We start from the raw sequence: 14,987 nt of genomic DNA, 5'->3' as shown, positions 1-14,987 counted from the left end.
CTCCTCGGCTTTGTATATGCCTGTTTTGTTGTCAGCACTATTACGGAGGAGGAGGACAGCTGTGAGTTGCTTAACCTCACCACTACACACACACACACACACACAAATCATTATCAAAGCTTTCAAACAATGACTAAACTACACTCAGACCACTCGGACAGATAGGATGGAAAACACCAGCTGAGGAGAACAGGGGCACATCTTTCTTCACTTCCCCTTCATCCTTTCCTGCCCAACACTCTCACTGTCCCAGCTTTCCCTTTCTCCCTCTTCCTTCTCCCCTCAAGCCATACTTCCCTTTAACTTTTATGTGTACACTTGCCTCTTTTCTTGCTATTCTGTGTGGTCCTTTATGATGTTAAACCCATTACTTGCCTTGTTTGATGTTCTTTAGCTTTTGCTTATGTCATTTTTGTTTCTAATGTACCCCTTGTTTATTGCTCCAGCTGTGTTGTCCCTTGGTTGGGTGAGTGTTTCTTAGGCACCAAGATTACCCCTCCCACCCAAGCTCTTGTTCACAAACACACACCTTTCCTCCTCATGTCTATCTCACTCTCAGCATTTTCACACTGCCACAAAAGCCTTGTTTTTACCCCCCAAATTGCCGGGGTGCCTATGGTGTTCACACTGAGTGACACGGGCTGGGTGGGGGGGGGGGGGGGTCTCCATGCCAATTCATTTTGGAAGCTGGCCAACTAGGGAGATACTGAGACACGCGAGCTACTCAGCCTCCATGCAGAGGATGTCATTCACTGCAATATTTCAGGAAAGTCTGGCCAGGAGATTGAATGCGGCTTCCCTCAAAACAAGGAGCAGGTTATTTACAAACTAACTAAAGACTTTGGACACCCCTGACTTTTCAGTCTGAAAACACCTAGTTTGCCAACAAACAGACAGACAAAACAGGGCCTGACACTTTTGATAAATCACTCAGCTGTTGTGACTTCATAGGCAGAAGATGAGGGGTCCTCCGGGAAGTTAGCCTATCAGAGGGCAGGAAGCATTCCATCAAAGGATCAGAAAGTCACAAATATCTGATTAGCAATGGAGTAACTCTCCACGATGAATAGGTACATCCCATACACAAGAATCCACTTCAACATATTTTGGCTCTGTTAAATCTAGTTAATGTTTTGAACCCCAGAAAGGGTTATGTGTTAGATCATTCAATCTGTGATGGTTGGCTGGATTCTCTTTATGGATTAACAGTGTTCCTCAGGTATTTATACATATTTAATTCCTATAAGACTAATTATGGGGATAGAGATTCTGTTTGTAGTCAAGTCAGGCCCTTTTATCAGATGTCCAAAGTCTAATATGATTTGAAAACAGAGTAATGAACAAAGCCCAACAGACACTAATTGCATCATAATCAGCAGTCCTTTGAAATCTGAAGTGTTTTCGTTGTGGGTTCATGTAGGCTGGGGACACGGGAGTGTAAGCACTTATTTGGTGGTCACATACCACAGATTCACTGCCTGTGAGTAGTTAACATTGCATGCAACCAAACTCTACACTCCCTCTGGGGATTTCCACCTAATCACGAGGCACTACTCCTAAGTGACTCCTGGAGAGCAATGTGGTTCAATAAAAGTCAACTTTAAATACATCCACGTACTTTTGATTTATTTTGTGCTCCATTTATTCCCTGCATGGACATCTAGCATAGGCTTTGATTAAACTGGCATTTTGCCCCAAACATGTTTACTAAATTTAGTAAATAGACACAGATATGTCATGAGAGTTTAGATAACAAGTGTGTCTCTTCTTTGCATATGGGTATAAGTGGGAATTGGGCAAATAATAATTATGCCACTAATAAGTAACCATCTCAATGGCAGACATCCAACACAGATTGTCCAAGATGAAGAGCTTGACAGCACTGGGCCCTGATATGATCCACACATACTAGCTGAAGAAGCTAACTGCACTCCATGAACACCTTGCAGCACAGATGAACCAGCTACTAAGGGATGGGATGCACCCAGAGTAGCTAACCTCAGGCAGGATAGTTCTGATCATGAAAGACCCCCAGACGGGTCCCATCCCATCATCTACCTACCAAGAACCTGCTTCTCCATAACATGAAAGCTCCTGTCAGGTGTCATAGTTGCGAAGATAAGTAAGCACATAGGTCAATAAATGAATGGGGTTCAGAAAGGAACTGGCTCGGACACCCTAGAAGCCAAGCACCAGCTACTGGTTGACAGAGCAGTCGTCCGAGACTGTAAGAGCAGACAGACCAACCTGTGCACCGCCTGGATTGATTATAAGAAAGCCTACGACTCAATGCCACACACATGGATACTAGAATGTCTGGAACTGTACAACATTCACAGAAAACTGGGAGCCTTCATTAGAGACTTGCTGAAGATGTGGAAGACGACCCTAGAGGCCAACTCAAAGCAAATAGCCCAAGTTAACATGCAGCATACGCTGAGAAGATCCACTGTCACCGCTACTGTTCTGCATAGGCCTGAACTCCCTCAGTCAGATCATCACAAAGAGTGGTTACAGATACCAATTTCAAAGCAGGGCAAAAATCAGTCACCTGCTCTACATGGAAGACATCAAGCTCTACACCAGGAATGAGCGAGAAATTGTCTCACTGATCCACAGCAATGACCATGTGATGCCATTTGGATTGGACAAATGCGGCCAGATGGTATCAAGGAGGGGCAAGATGATAAGAACTGAAGGGGTTGACCTACCAGAAGGAAATATAGGAGTAGTAATAAGACGGCACCTTCCCGCGTGCATGTGAAAACTTGCGCGTGAATGTGAATACGCGTCCTCGTACGCGTGCACCCCCGCGCTAAAAAGGGGCATGTCCGTTTCCTTCCGCAGGTCGCAAACAGTACGATTCTGTGGCAGTACGTGAATATGCCTGGACATGTCCCGCGTGTCATATGGGATTCTGGGGTAGTACATAAATACTGTTGCAAGTGTAAGTGGGTGAATAACAGACAGAGTCGAGCTGTGTCTCATTGACGTGTATTCATAGGCTGCGCACATGACAGAACTGAAGCATGTTACCTGAAGGAGGTAAGTACACATCTGTGTCGCCAGAGGGCGCTGTAAACTGCAACACTGCCCTACAACATCTCCCTTCCTTTAGCAGAATATAACACCGAACAACAACATCAAAATAGTGCACTGGAAATAGTCTATCAGAAAGAGATAGAAATTCAATCGCAACCAGAACTTTTGCAGAATAATAAAACAATAATTGCATCAGAACATTTGAAGTGAACATCACATCTTCTGTATTCAGTTTCTAGTTTACTTTCTCTCTCTTTTTTTTTTTTTTTTTTTTTTAACGTCCACTGTCCTGAGTGTACATGTGTTGGTTTGTGTGCATACATATGGCCTAGAGGTCAAGTCTGTCTGGAGGTTTAATATGCCTCCCACTCCGGGAGAAGGCCCGGGCCTGTAACTCACGGCACGGTGTGGCCACAGCCTGTGGGGAACACGGCGGCGACCCCAAGGCTGACAACCTTGAGGACATCACAGGGCTGCTGACGACTTCTGCTGTGCCAGCCCCACCTGCCTGGCCCCCCACAGCTGCACCTATGTCCCCAGGCCGCTTAGGTGGCTGTTCAGTGTGGACTGACGGCTGTGGAGGTGCAATCTCTGCTGGTCAGAGATCAACCCTGTTGCAGCGATAGGCGGTGCCCTCCACATCGACAAGAAAGGACCGTGGCCCCACCTGCTGCAGGCATACACCTCTCCTCCATCGGCCCATCCTGTCACCCGGAAGGGGTTTCATCCTGATGGGCTGGCCTATGTCCAGTTCCGGGAGATCCCTCGCAGATCTGTCATACACCAGCTTTGCGGCCTGATGCTTCGTTCTCAGCTTGTCGGTGTCCCCTGTGATGACCTGGGGCTGCAGCAGCTGGTCGGCCACAGGGAGAAGAGTTCTCAGCCTCCACGCCATCAGCCGCTGTGCTGGACTGCAGCGCATGCCCTCAGTGGGCGTGTTCCTCCAGTGAAGAAAAGCTTTCCAGGGGTCCTCGTCACCCCGGTCTGCTTTTCTGCATAGGTCCTTCACAATCTTCACTGCAGACTCCGCTTTGCCGTTTGCCTTCGGGTGCCTTGGGGAGGACATAACATGTTCGAAGCCCCACTCCCTCGCAAACAACCGAAACTCTCGGCAGTCAAACTGACCCCCACAGTCGGAAATGACCCAGTCAGGAATGCCGTACCACGCGAACTGCGCCTTGCATCGCCGGATCGTCGTTTCCGCTGTCAGGTCTGGGAGCAGATCAATCTCCCAGAAGTCAGAATAGTGATCCACCATGAGCAGGAAGTCCTGCCTTGCATAGCTGAACAGGTCAATGCTCACCAGCTGCCAGGGACGTGTGGGGAGCGGGTGTGACATCATTGTCTCTTTCTGTTGCTGATGTGCATACTCGTTGCACACCGAGCACTGCTGCACATAGTCTTTAATTTGCCCTTGTATAGTAGGCCAGTAGAGAGTGTCGCGAGCCTGTCAGTAGCATGCCTCACCCCCCACGTGGTTGTAGTGGATCCGTCTCAGCATCTCAGGACGCATAGCTTTTGGAATGATGACGCGCTAGCTTCTAAAAAGCACACCGTCCTGTGCGCTAATCTCATCCCTGATGGCCCAGTATTCTCTGATAGCCCTGGGGCTCTCCTCTTTGTGTCTTGGCCATCCTCCCAGCACCACCGACATGAGTATTTGAAGACACGCATCCTCTTCTGTGTGTCGTCTGATCTGTGCGAGGCGCTGGCTGGTGACATTTAGATAGTCTGCTTGCCGAATGGGTTTTGCGTCATCCTGCTCCTGCTGCATGCTGCAGACCATGTCACGTCTGAACTGAGAGTCCGTTCTTTGCGGCGGGGTGGTGGCCCTGCTGAGTGTGTCACTTATATACATTTCAGGGCCCGGCTTGTACACCACCGTGAGGCAGTAGTTCTGTAGTGTAAGGAGCATGCTCTGAAGGTGCTTCGGTGCACTGAGAAGGGGCTTGGTGAAGATTGACACGAGTGGGCGGTGGTCGGTCTCTGCAGTCACATCACCCCTCCTGTATAAGTAGTAGTGGAAGCGTTGACAAGCGAATACGATGCTCAAGCACTCCTTCTCAATCTGCGCGTAGTTCTGCTCTGTCTGGTTCAGCGCGCGGGATGCGAATGCAACTGGCTGTCCACCTTGTAGCAGACAGCAGCCCAACCCCGTCTGGCTGGAGTTGCTCTGTATGGTGACTGGCCTACTTACATCATAGTAGCGCAGAACTGGTACTGCCGTGACCAGCGCCTTGATTTCCTTCATAGCAGCATCAAGTTTGGGCAACCAGTGCCATGGCACCTCTTTGTCCAGCAACCTCCTCAGCGGTTCACACACTTCCGACAGGTGGGGCATGAATCTTGACAAGTAGTTGACAAAGCCGACACACCGCTGAACACCTTTTGCATCCGTGGGGTTTGGCATGTCCAGGACTGCCCTGACCTTCTCAGGGTCAGCCTTGAGGCCGTCAGCTGACAGCACGTGGCCGTGGAAGCGGACCTCCCTCACACGAAATTGTAGCTTTTTTATGCTCAGCCTCAGCTTCACTTCTCTGCATCTGTCCATCAAAGCCACAAGGTTCGCATCATGGTCACGAACCGCCTCCTCCTCCTCGTCCCCACAGCCGACTATGAGGATGTCATCGGCTATGGGCTCGATACCTTTCAAGCCAGCCAGCAGCTCATGTTGTTTTCTCTGATACAGCTCCGGTGCAACTGACACGCCAAAAGGGAGCTTCAGCCATCTCTTTCTTCCCCATGGCGTCCAGAATGTCGTCATCAGGCTGCTCTCCTCATCCAGGCGGCACTGCAGGAATGCGTCACGTGCATCCACCAGGGTGAAGATACGTGCCTTTGGCAGTTTATATAGCACATCATCCAGAGTAGGCATAAGGTAATGGGACCTTTTCAGGGCGTGGTTAAGGGGCTTAGGGTCGATGCAAAGCCTTAACTTGTCTGGTTTCTTCACTGTGACCAAATTGCTAATCCAGTCTGTAGGCTGAGTGACCGTGGTTAAGTGTCCATCCTTTTCATATTGGTCCAGCTGCGCCTTAACAGCCGCCTTGAGGGCCTCAGGAACATTCCATGGGGCGCACTGGACAGGTGCAACCGTGCTATCCAGTTCAAAGTGAACATCGCCAGGCAACGACTCAACTGGGTTGGTGAACACATCACTATAAGTTTTAGTGAGACTGTCTTTGGTTAGCACACCTGTCTTGCAGTGTTCCACCTTGTTCAGCTCATCGGGGATGGTGAAACGTATCAGGCCAAGTCTTTCGCATGTTTCCCCTGAAAGCAAGGGCTTCTGGCTGGTGTGCACAATCTCAAAGTCTAGTTTGTGTGCTCTGTCTCTGATTACACACTGTGTGCTGTACACGCCCATTGAACTCATCCATTCACTGTTGTAGAGGCGCAGTCTGGTGAGACTTTTCTGAAGAGGTGCATTTGGTGCCAGTCTAATTTTGTCTTTAATGCTCATTACATTGCAGGTGGCTCCAGAGTCAAGCTGGCACCGCTGAACCCCTCCGTGCAGTGGTAGGTTTACAAACCACTTTTCCTTTCAGTGTTCACAGCCCCCACGCTTTCAGCTGTGTAAACGTCTTTCTCATCGCGGTCGCTGTCCCCCGGGTCCACTAGCAGTGGGTCATCCACCGCGTTCAACTGACGGGCCTGCTGGCCTTTTTTCATGCATACCTTAGCAAAGTGATTAGCGGTCCCACACAGGGGACATGACTTTCCAAACGCAGGGCACAGGTCTCGCCCTCGTCTGTGCGGTGTGCCACAGTACTTGCAGTCACTTTGTTGCTGTGCAGATGTGTTGGTAGACCCGGATGGCCTGCTGGTAGGTTTCCGTCCTGTTCGCTGTCCATATGTTAGATTGATTCTCTCCCCAGGCAGGGAGCTGCTGAGTGACATGGATTTGAGCTTATTGTCCAGCACCTCCACTGCTCGCGCAATATCAATAGCCCCCTCCAGCTTGAGGTCCTTCTCTCTTAGCATGCGTCGTCTAGCAACCTCATCCGTTATTCCAAGCACAGGCCGGTCCCTAATGAGCTCGTCTCTTATAGCTCCATATTTACATGTGGCAGCTCTCTCCCTCAGTCTTGCGACAAAAGCATGTACTGGTTCGCCTTCCTCTTGTTTGAGGTTGCCAAAAACATACCTCTCAAAAATTACATTTCTGGTGGGTGTGAAGTATTGTCCCAGTTTGTTGAGTATCTCTCCCGCATCTTTCTGCTCGTCCGCTGTGAGTCCCAGGTTGTGCTTGTAAACGTGATGGCAGTCCTTTCCCATCAGCCTCCTGAGCGTTGCTGCCTGCACCGGTTTCTCTGCCTTGTCGATCCCGGTGGCAAGTAAGTAATCCTCAAACTCCGAGCGGAAGTTAATCCAGTTGCTGTGAAGATCCCCGGTCATCCTCATGGGCTCTGGCGGCGGGATGCTGGAAGCCATCTCTCTGCGCGACGCTAATGCTAGCGGGCTAGCTTAAACTTATAACTGAGCCTATCAAAACAAATAAACGTACGCTGTACCAGCGACGGTCAAAGTCACACTCACTCTGGGTTCCAGTGCAGCTTCTGACACCATGTTGCAAGTGTAAGTGGGTGAATAACAGACAGAGTCGAGCTGTGTCTCATTGACGTGTATTCATAGGCTGCGCACATGACAGAACTGAAGCATGTTACCTGAAGGAGGTAAGTAAACATCTGTGTCGCCAGAGGGTGCTGTAAACTGCAACACTGCCCTACAACAAATACCCCCAGAGTTTGTTTGCTCTATCATATGCGTTTTCCGACCAAAGGTGTAGGCAGCTGGACTCACGCCTGTGTTTTTTTCCGGTGAATCATGGACATGACTCTGGTTAATGGTAAGTTTTTCCCCAATGCCTATTTGTTTTAATGTGTTTGTGTTTAACACCCCTGTTATTTCTGTGCGCAGATGAGGGTATGCGTTTGTATTCGTCGATGGCGACGCGTCAACTAGAGGATTCGCCCTGTGAGATTCTAGTGGGATCTGGCGATGTATATGTGGATAGTGATGTTCGCTACATGGACCGTGAGACTTCAGACCGCTTTATGGAACACCTGAAAAGAGTTGTACTGCCGCTGCTAAACGAGTCAATCATGTTGCAGTGGTACGATGACTGTGAGGAATGCCGCGCACAGCAGCGGGACGATGGCTGCGTGGACGTGTGACAGGGACCTCATACGTGTGATGATGACATACCCTATCGGTACTTTGATAGGAATTATTACGCCATCATGACGAGGTTGTGGAACGACAATTTCCTGCGCACAATCAGAAACTCCCTATATCTAAAGAAAATGCTCATCAGCCCCTCTAAAATAGCAGAAGCCGTTGAGACAATGTTACACCATCTAGACCAACCAGACGCTGCCATAATGGACTGAATTTGGACTGATAAAAGCCATTGACAGCTATTATTGCAGCATACCGTTGGGACCCGGATGCTGGACCAGCTGTGTTAAACACCGCTTGATTTCAAACACATGGCAGCCAAAGTGAGGTTATTTTCGATGTGGGTGTTGTTGTTTTTTTGTTTTTCCCCTTGTATACTCTTAAGAGTGAAATAAATGTCAACCTTTTTTACACACTATGTGCGTTCTTGTTTTCTGTGATGACATGCTTGTTAAAGGGGCCAGTGTGATCAAATTTGAAAATGTAATTTAACATGAGTATCTGTTTTTAAGGGGTTCTGTAGGAACCCATTCTGACTAAAATATTTTATTTTGTAAAATACTGCGTTTAAAAGTAAGACTCGCAGCGGTAAGCAACTCCGTATATATTGTCTTCACATTTTACAGTAACAAATTTACCACTAATTAAGTCTAACCCTAACCCTATATTAATTAATCACTTATTTGTTAACAGACACCCCTACCGCACCTGAGCGCAAAAACAGGCTCAGTTTAAAGAGGAGACAATTGACCAAGGCGCAAGGGTGTGTAACAGGGCAAAATCATCCATTGTGTATGTAAAACACCCACCACGCAATTTAACACATTTAATTTTTAAAAATACAGACCCTGTGAGAAGAAGTCATCCCCAGCTGAGAGAAAGGCAGTGAGCCCCAGGCATGATGGTATGTAATTGCATACTTTTCAAACAGTTTTATCGACACCCTCAGACCTAACAATTTTTTCTTATCTTCAATTCATAGATCCTACACCAGGATTCCTACATATACAGCAGGCGGTCAATATGCTTGAAAGACTACCACACCTCACAGCATTCAACTGTCCTTGACGGGTGCTAAAGGGCCCTGGATCACGCAACTGTCACCCACAGTGGTGGCGCTGGCAGCGCTGGAAGACATTTGTCAGACCAGACCTACAGAAGACGATTTTAAAAACATCTGGAGGAAATCTTTGCAACAGAGCTCAAACCAGCACAAGCAGACACAGCGGAGAAGAACCAGAGTGAACCCACAGATGAGGATTTAAAAGATCTGGAGGAAATCTTTGCAACAGAGTTCAAACCAGCACAACCGGCAAGAGACCCTGAACTTTTAAATGGAGGGCCTCACACCACACCGCCACCACAGTCTGAACAGGTAATTGCTAGAACTGTACATGAACCTGAAGCCGTTGCTTGTAGCAGTATTAACACACCACACATTTCATGACAAACTGGCTATGAGCAGGGGTCTGTGAGGGAGATAAAAAAGTTGATTTTAGGGATGTAGGTATTGACAACCCTGAATGTGTACCCACTTTTATTCGAGACAGGCTCTCTGGAATGATTGACAGTGCATGAGAAAGGTCTGGCAGTGTTTTAAATGTTGTGTTGAGAGGACCATCCCTGGCTGGCGACGTGCAATGTGCATTACAATCTGACGATGAATACAACCAGGATATGTTTATAGAGGCGGTTGCACAGGCAGAGTAATGATTCATCGATGACTGACGACGAGCTGGAGTTTATTGTTACAGTTGCACAAAACCACCCAGGAGCAGGGCGTTTGAAATTGGGTTATGTGTGCTATGATCAGATTCTATCTAAAAGGCGCATGCCATTTTTAACCCAAACAATAATATAGAAGATAACAGCCTTTACTTTTCACTATGCCTAGTGCATGCTGCCAATGCCGCAGCATCTGAACCCGACAAAATGGTGCTTGCCTCACGTCTACACGTGTCGGCAGGTCTCGACCCCTCACAGCCGGTTTTATTCACGCACGTGGCCAAATTTGAGGCTGTAATAAATGCCAAAATTGTGATTTACCACCACACAGAGGCCCGTAAACTATTGCAATGTTTCCAGACTAACACCGCTCCTAATTTAAACACCATCTGGCTTTATCTACACAACAATCACTACTACTTAATCACCAACGTGAAAACTTTTTTTTGGCACAGCGTATGTCTGTAATTACTGCTACAACACTTATGACAGTCCTCTAAGGCATAAATGTAAATATTTGTGCAATGTGTGCTTTACACACTGCTGCGAACAAGCGTCAAACACTTCAAAATACAAGGACTGCAACTGTATCTGCAAATCAGAGGTTTGTTACAAAGCACACAAAGAGCACAGTAAAACTCATGGCCAGATCCCCTGCGACATCTTGGAATATTGTATCGGCTGCAGGGTGATTTACAAAGTTGGTAAAAAAAAAAACATGCTTGTGCACCTGCAAAATGTGCCCACTGTAATGAAGGTCTCATCAACGGCAGCTCAGGCCACGTGCTGTATGCAGCCTACAGAAAAAAAGACCTGGAGAGAAAATACATCTTTTATGATTTCGAAGCCCGTACTACGAGGGAAAACACAAGGCATGATTTGTGTGCTGGACATGGATGGAAACAAATTCTGTTTCAATACTTTGCGCTGCGTCGGGGCATTTGTTGATCATTACAGACGGCCCAAGTTTCGCCGATTCACATTCATAGCCCACAATGCTTCAGGTTTTGACCACTACATCCTGCTGGAGCATTTTGTCCTGTCCGTCACCATGCACAGCAGCAGAGTGATCCATATGTACGATAAATCATACGACCAGAGATGGATCGACTCTTTCTTTTCTACGCAAAAAACCCCGACGCTCTAGAATTTAAAGATTTGGAAAAGGGACACTTACCATACCAGTTTGACACAAGAGTGAACGAATACTACAAGGGTAAATACCCAGAACCATCTTGCTACGGCTTTGATAAAATGAGCATCAGTGAGCAGAAGAAGTTTATGGAGTGGTACAACACGGTGTGTCATGAAACATTTGACCTACAATCTGAAATGCACAAATACTGCATTAATGATGTGGAGGTGTTGAAAAAGGCCTGCACAATCTACAGCGACGCATTTTTAAACTGGACACAGATAGATCCATACAGTTTCACCACATTAGCGGGTAGCTGCATGGGGGTTTATAAAATACTATTCTTACCCCGCGACACAGTGGCTCTTACATACTGTTGAGAATTTATTTGAAGAGAAAACATGTTTGTGTGTGGTTACAAATGGGTTGGCAGTTCAATGTGAGAGGTATTTGGTTGGAAAGGATCGATGTACATTTCATTTAGATATTGTGTTAAAAGGACTACATTACCCACAATGCTTAGAGCACATGGAGGAACGACGTAATGCGTCAGAGTTAAGTTTCGGGTTTGTCGTTGTTAGCAGATAGCTACTCGTAGTTAAGCTGCAGCATGTACTCCTCATTTGCAAATGAAAACCCTGTATTCATTAAAATAACTTTAGTAAACAAGTCGGAGTTAAGTCGAGAGTCTCTTCGTCATTTTAGAAGTTTGTTAGACTAAACTGCTACATTTTGGTGCCGAAACCCGGGAACTTTAGATGATAATGGCTGACGAAGACAGACTGGATGGCGGGGAACAACATAACGTCATTGAAAGGTTAAAATTTAAGCGTCGGACAATACGGAGTTCCACCACAAGACTACTGAATCAGATTGATGTGGAATTATTTAATGAAGATCTGGATGTTGACCATGTGCGAGAGATGCTGGCTGTGTTGTCATCAAAGGAGGACAGCTTGTGTGAGCTTGACCATGCTTGGGAAGAGCATATTGCGCTGGAGGACATAGAGGCGAAAATAAATGCCACAGAGGATTACAGAGATCGCCTCATCAGTATGAAAACGCGGGCGCACCGAGTGCTCCGGGCACATGAAACTGTGAGTGGTAACCATCACTAGACCACTAGGCTAAGCGATGCTAGTGCGGTCTCTGCTGGCTCTCAGCACAATAACCCATCAGTGAGACTGCCAAAACTCATGATCGAAAAATTCAATGGAGATGTCAGTTTGTGGCAGGAGTTTTGGAGCCAGTATGAGACTGCCATTCATAGCAATGTTGCCCTTTGCAAGAGAGAAAAATTTACCTACCTGAAAACTTACCTCACAGGAATGGCTGCAAAGGCAGTAGCTGGACTCACACTAACAGACAATAATTATGATGCTGCAGTTGATATACTCCAGAGCAGATTTGGAAGGAAGGATCTTATTGTAAATGCCCACATGTCAAAGCTGCTAAATCTCACGCCTGTGAAGAAATCATCCGATGCCACTGCTCTGAGGCACCTGTATGAGGACTGTGAGATTCAAATCAGAAGCTTAGGGTCACTGGGAGTGGTATCCAATACCTATGGAGGCATGTTGTGCCCAATACTGCTCCAGATGATGCCGGATAACATGGCTCTAGATTACAGCCGTCAGAGGGGAGATGACGATGAGTGGAAGGTGCCTGATGATCTTAAGTTCCTGCAGAAAGAGATTCAGAGCAGAGAGAGAGCTGTGCAGATGATGAGATCATACAACCAGAAGGAAGGCCAGTCTGCTCACAAATCATTCAGCAAATCATATTCAACCAGTGACATGAAAATAAAGAAACCAAGCATGACATCAGCAGCTGCTCTACATACAGCCAATCAGAAGACACAAAACTGCCTGTTCTGTGATAGCGCTGAACACAAATCTGAAAAATGTCCAGACAACACGGTGGCAGCACACTAAGAAAAGCTGAAGAAACTCGGCAGGTGCTATATGTGTTTAGGATCCAAACACATTGCAAGGTACTGCAGGGTAAAGGGTATGTCATGTGTCACGTGTGGAGGCAGGCATCACACAGCAATTTGTGAGGAAAACGAGGTACAATCACCTACTGTTTCTGAAACCACAGACACTGTAATTTCCTCTGTAATTCCCCAAGCAGAGAAAAGGAGACCTGATAACGAGGAGACTGTGTTGCTCCAGACTGCCAAGGCATGGGTTGTAGGGCCAGCGGGCAGAAAGATCGTCCGTTGCTTGCTGGATGGAGGCAGCCAGGGGAGTTTTATGCTTGAGAACGTGGTGAGGGTGCTGAAGCTCCCTGTCATTAAACAAGGAACATTTAACCTCCACGTATTTGGCTCCCCTGCTCCAACAACAGTGAAGCGCAACATAGTGAAGCTAAGCTTGGAGAACGTCTGGGATAAACAGCAGAGAATTGAAATAGAGGCGGTAGTGACTCCTCAAGTATGTACAGCGGTGATGAAAGTCCCTGGTGATAACATACAGAGAGAAATGAAAAAGAGAGGTTTACTACTTGCAGACTTTCCTGGAGATGACAAACCTGAACTTTCTGTGCTCATTGGCTCAGATCACTACTGGCAGATAGTATCAGGCCGCGTAGAGAGACTGACAGAGAGCCTGGTAGCACTGGAGAGCACCTTCGGATGGGCAGTGCAGGGCCCTGTCTCAGTGTCCAGGATGACTGAGACAACATGTATGCACATTCAGCTCAATGATGAAGGAAAGATTGACAAACAGCTGCATGCATTCTGGGAGCTTGAATCACTCGGTATCACAAGTGAGAAGCCTGAGAACCCAGAGGATATGGAAGCATTGCAGCGGTTTGAGGTAACATCCATCTTCAAGGATGAGCGTTACCAAGTGGAACTGCCATGGCGACACGATCACCCTCCACTCCATGACAACTACCGCATTGCAAAAAACAGGCTGGAGGGTTTGAAAAGAAAACTCAGAAAGGATGTCACACTCTACAGCAGATACAATGATGTCGTGGAGGACTACTTAAAACAGGGAATGGCTGAGGATGTTCCAAGGGACTATACATCACCACCAGGCAGTGAGACTTACTACTTACCTCATCACGCTGTATTGAGGGAGGATAAGGTGACGACTAAACTGCAGGTCATGTTTGATGCTTCGTTCCACGAAGAAGGAAGCCCCTCACTAAATGACTGTCTTTTAACGGGGCCCAACTTGAATCCAGATCTGATGAGTGTTTTGATCAAGTTCAGGCTGCATGAAGTTGCATACATGGCAGACATTAAGAAGGCATTTCTGCAGATACCACTGTCAGAGCGAGATCGTGATGCTGTAAGATTTCTGTGGTTTACAACAGAGGAAAAGGATAAAAAGCTGTGCGTGCTAAGGATGACAAGAGTGGTGTTTGGAGCTTTGCCGAGCCCGTTCTTACTTGCAGCCACCATAAGGAAGCATTTGAAACAATGCAAGTCAGAACATTCACAAGTGGCAGAAACCATCAGTGACTCACTTTATGTGGATGATTTTATTTCAAGTGCAAGTGATGTGTCTGAGGCTCACACTGTGACAACAACGGCAAAGAACATTATGTCTGCTGCAGGCATGGATCTTTGTAAATGAATGACCAACTCCCCAGAGCTCAAAGAAAAATGGCAAGAGAGCTTGATGGACTGCACTGCAGAGCCAGAATCACATGGGTCAGTGCTGAAGGTTCTGGGCTTGGTGTGGAGACCAGCCCCTGATGATTTTGTGTTCGATCTCAGGGGGCTGCTTGCTATTCTGAAAGAAAAGGAGAACACAAAACAGAGTGTTTTGCAATCCTCTGCCCGCATTTTTGACCCTCTAGGATTCTTGACCCCTGTCACTATCAGGATAAAGTGCTTGTATCGGGAAATGTGGGAGAGAGGACTCACATGGGATGAAGAATTGCCACC

General features: G+C 47.2%; 1 protein-coding gene and 1 long non-coding RNA gene across 7 annotated transcripts in view; both read left to right on the top strand.

Moving 5' to 3' along the window:
* The window catches only part of nkain4 (sodium/potassium transporting ATPase interacting 4), a 106,804-nt gene that overhangs the window by 76,256 nt on the left and 15,561 nt on the right, over nt 1–14,987 (top strand). For 2 of the 6 annotated variants that reach the window (XM_086213788.1, XM_086213791.1), the window contains exon 5: nt 1–61. In XM_086213788.1, the coding sequence (XP_086069914.1) occupies nt 1–61 (61 nt within the window). Of the gene's footprint in view, nt 62–1,841; nt 5,692–5,731; nt 6,493–6,515; nt 6,562–14,987 lie in introns of those variants that run through there. The other 4 variants (XR_015117872.1, XM_086213790.1, XM_086213786.1 and 1 more) reach the window with 4 other exon arrangements.
* On the top strand, nt 6,570–8,703 carry LOC147255804 (uncharacterized). The gene is made up of 2 exons (XR_015117873.1): nt 6,570–7,891; nt 7,963–8,703. It is a non-coding gene; the product is annotated as an uncharacterized LOC147255804 (long non-coding RNA).

Source organism: Aulostomus chinensis, chromosome 9, assembly GCF_037954235.1.
Source record: "Aulostomus chinensis isolate RoL2024-O1b breed Wild chromosome 9, RoL_Achi_v1.0, whole genome shotgun sequence".
Lineage (NCBI taxonomy): Eukaryota > Metazoa > Chordata > Actinopteri > Syngnathiformes > Aulostomidae > Aulostomus > Aulostomus chinensis.
Note: the sequence above shows the minus strand (reverse complement) of the source record. Positions and strands in the feature narration are given on the sequence as shown.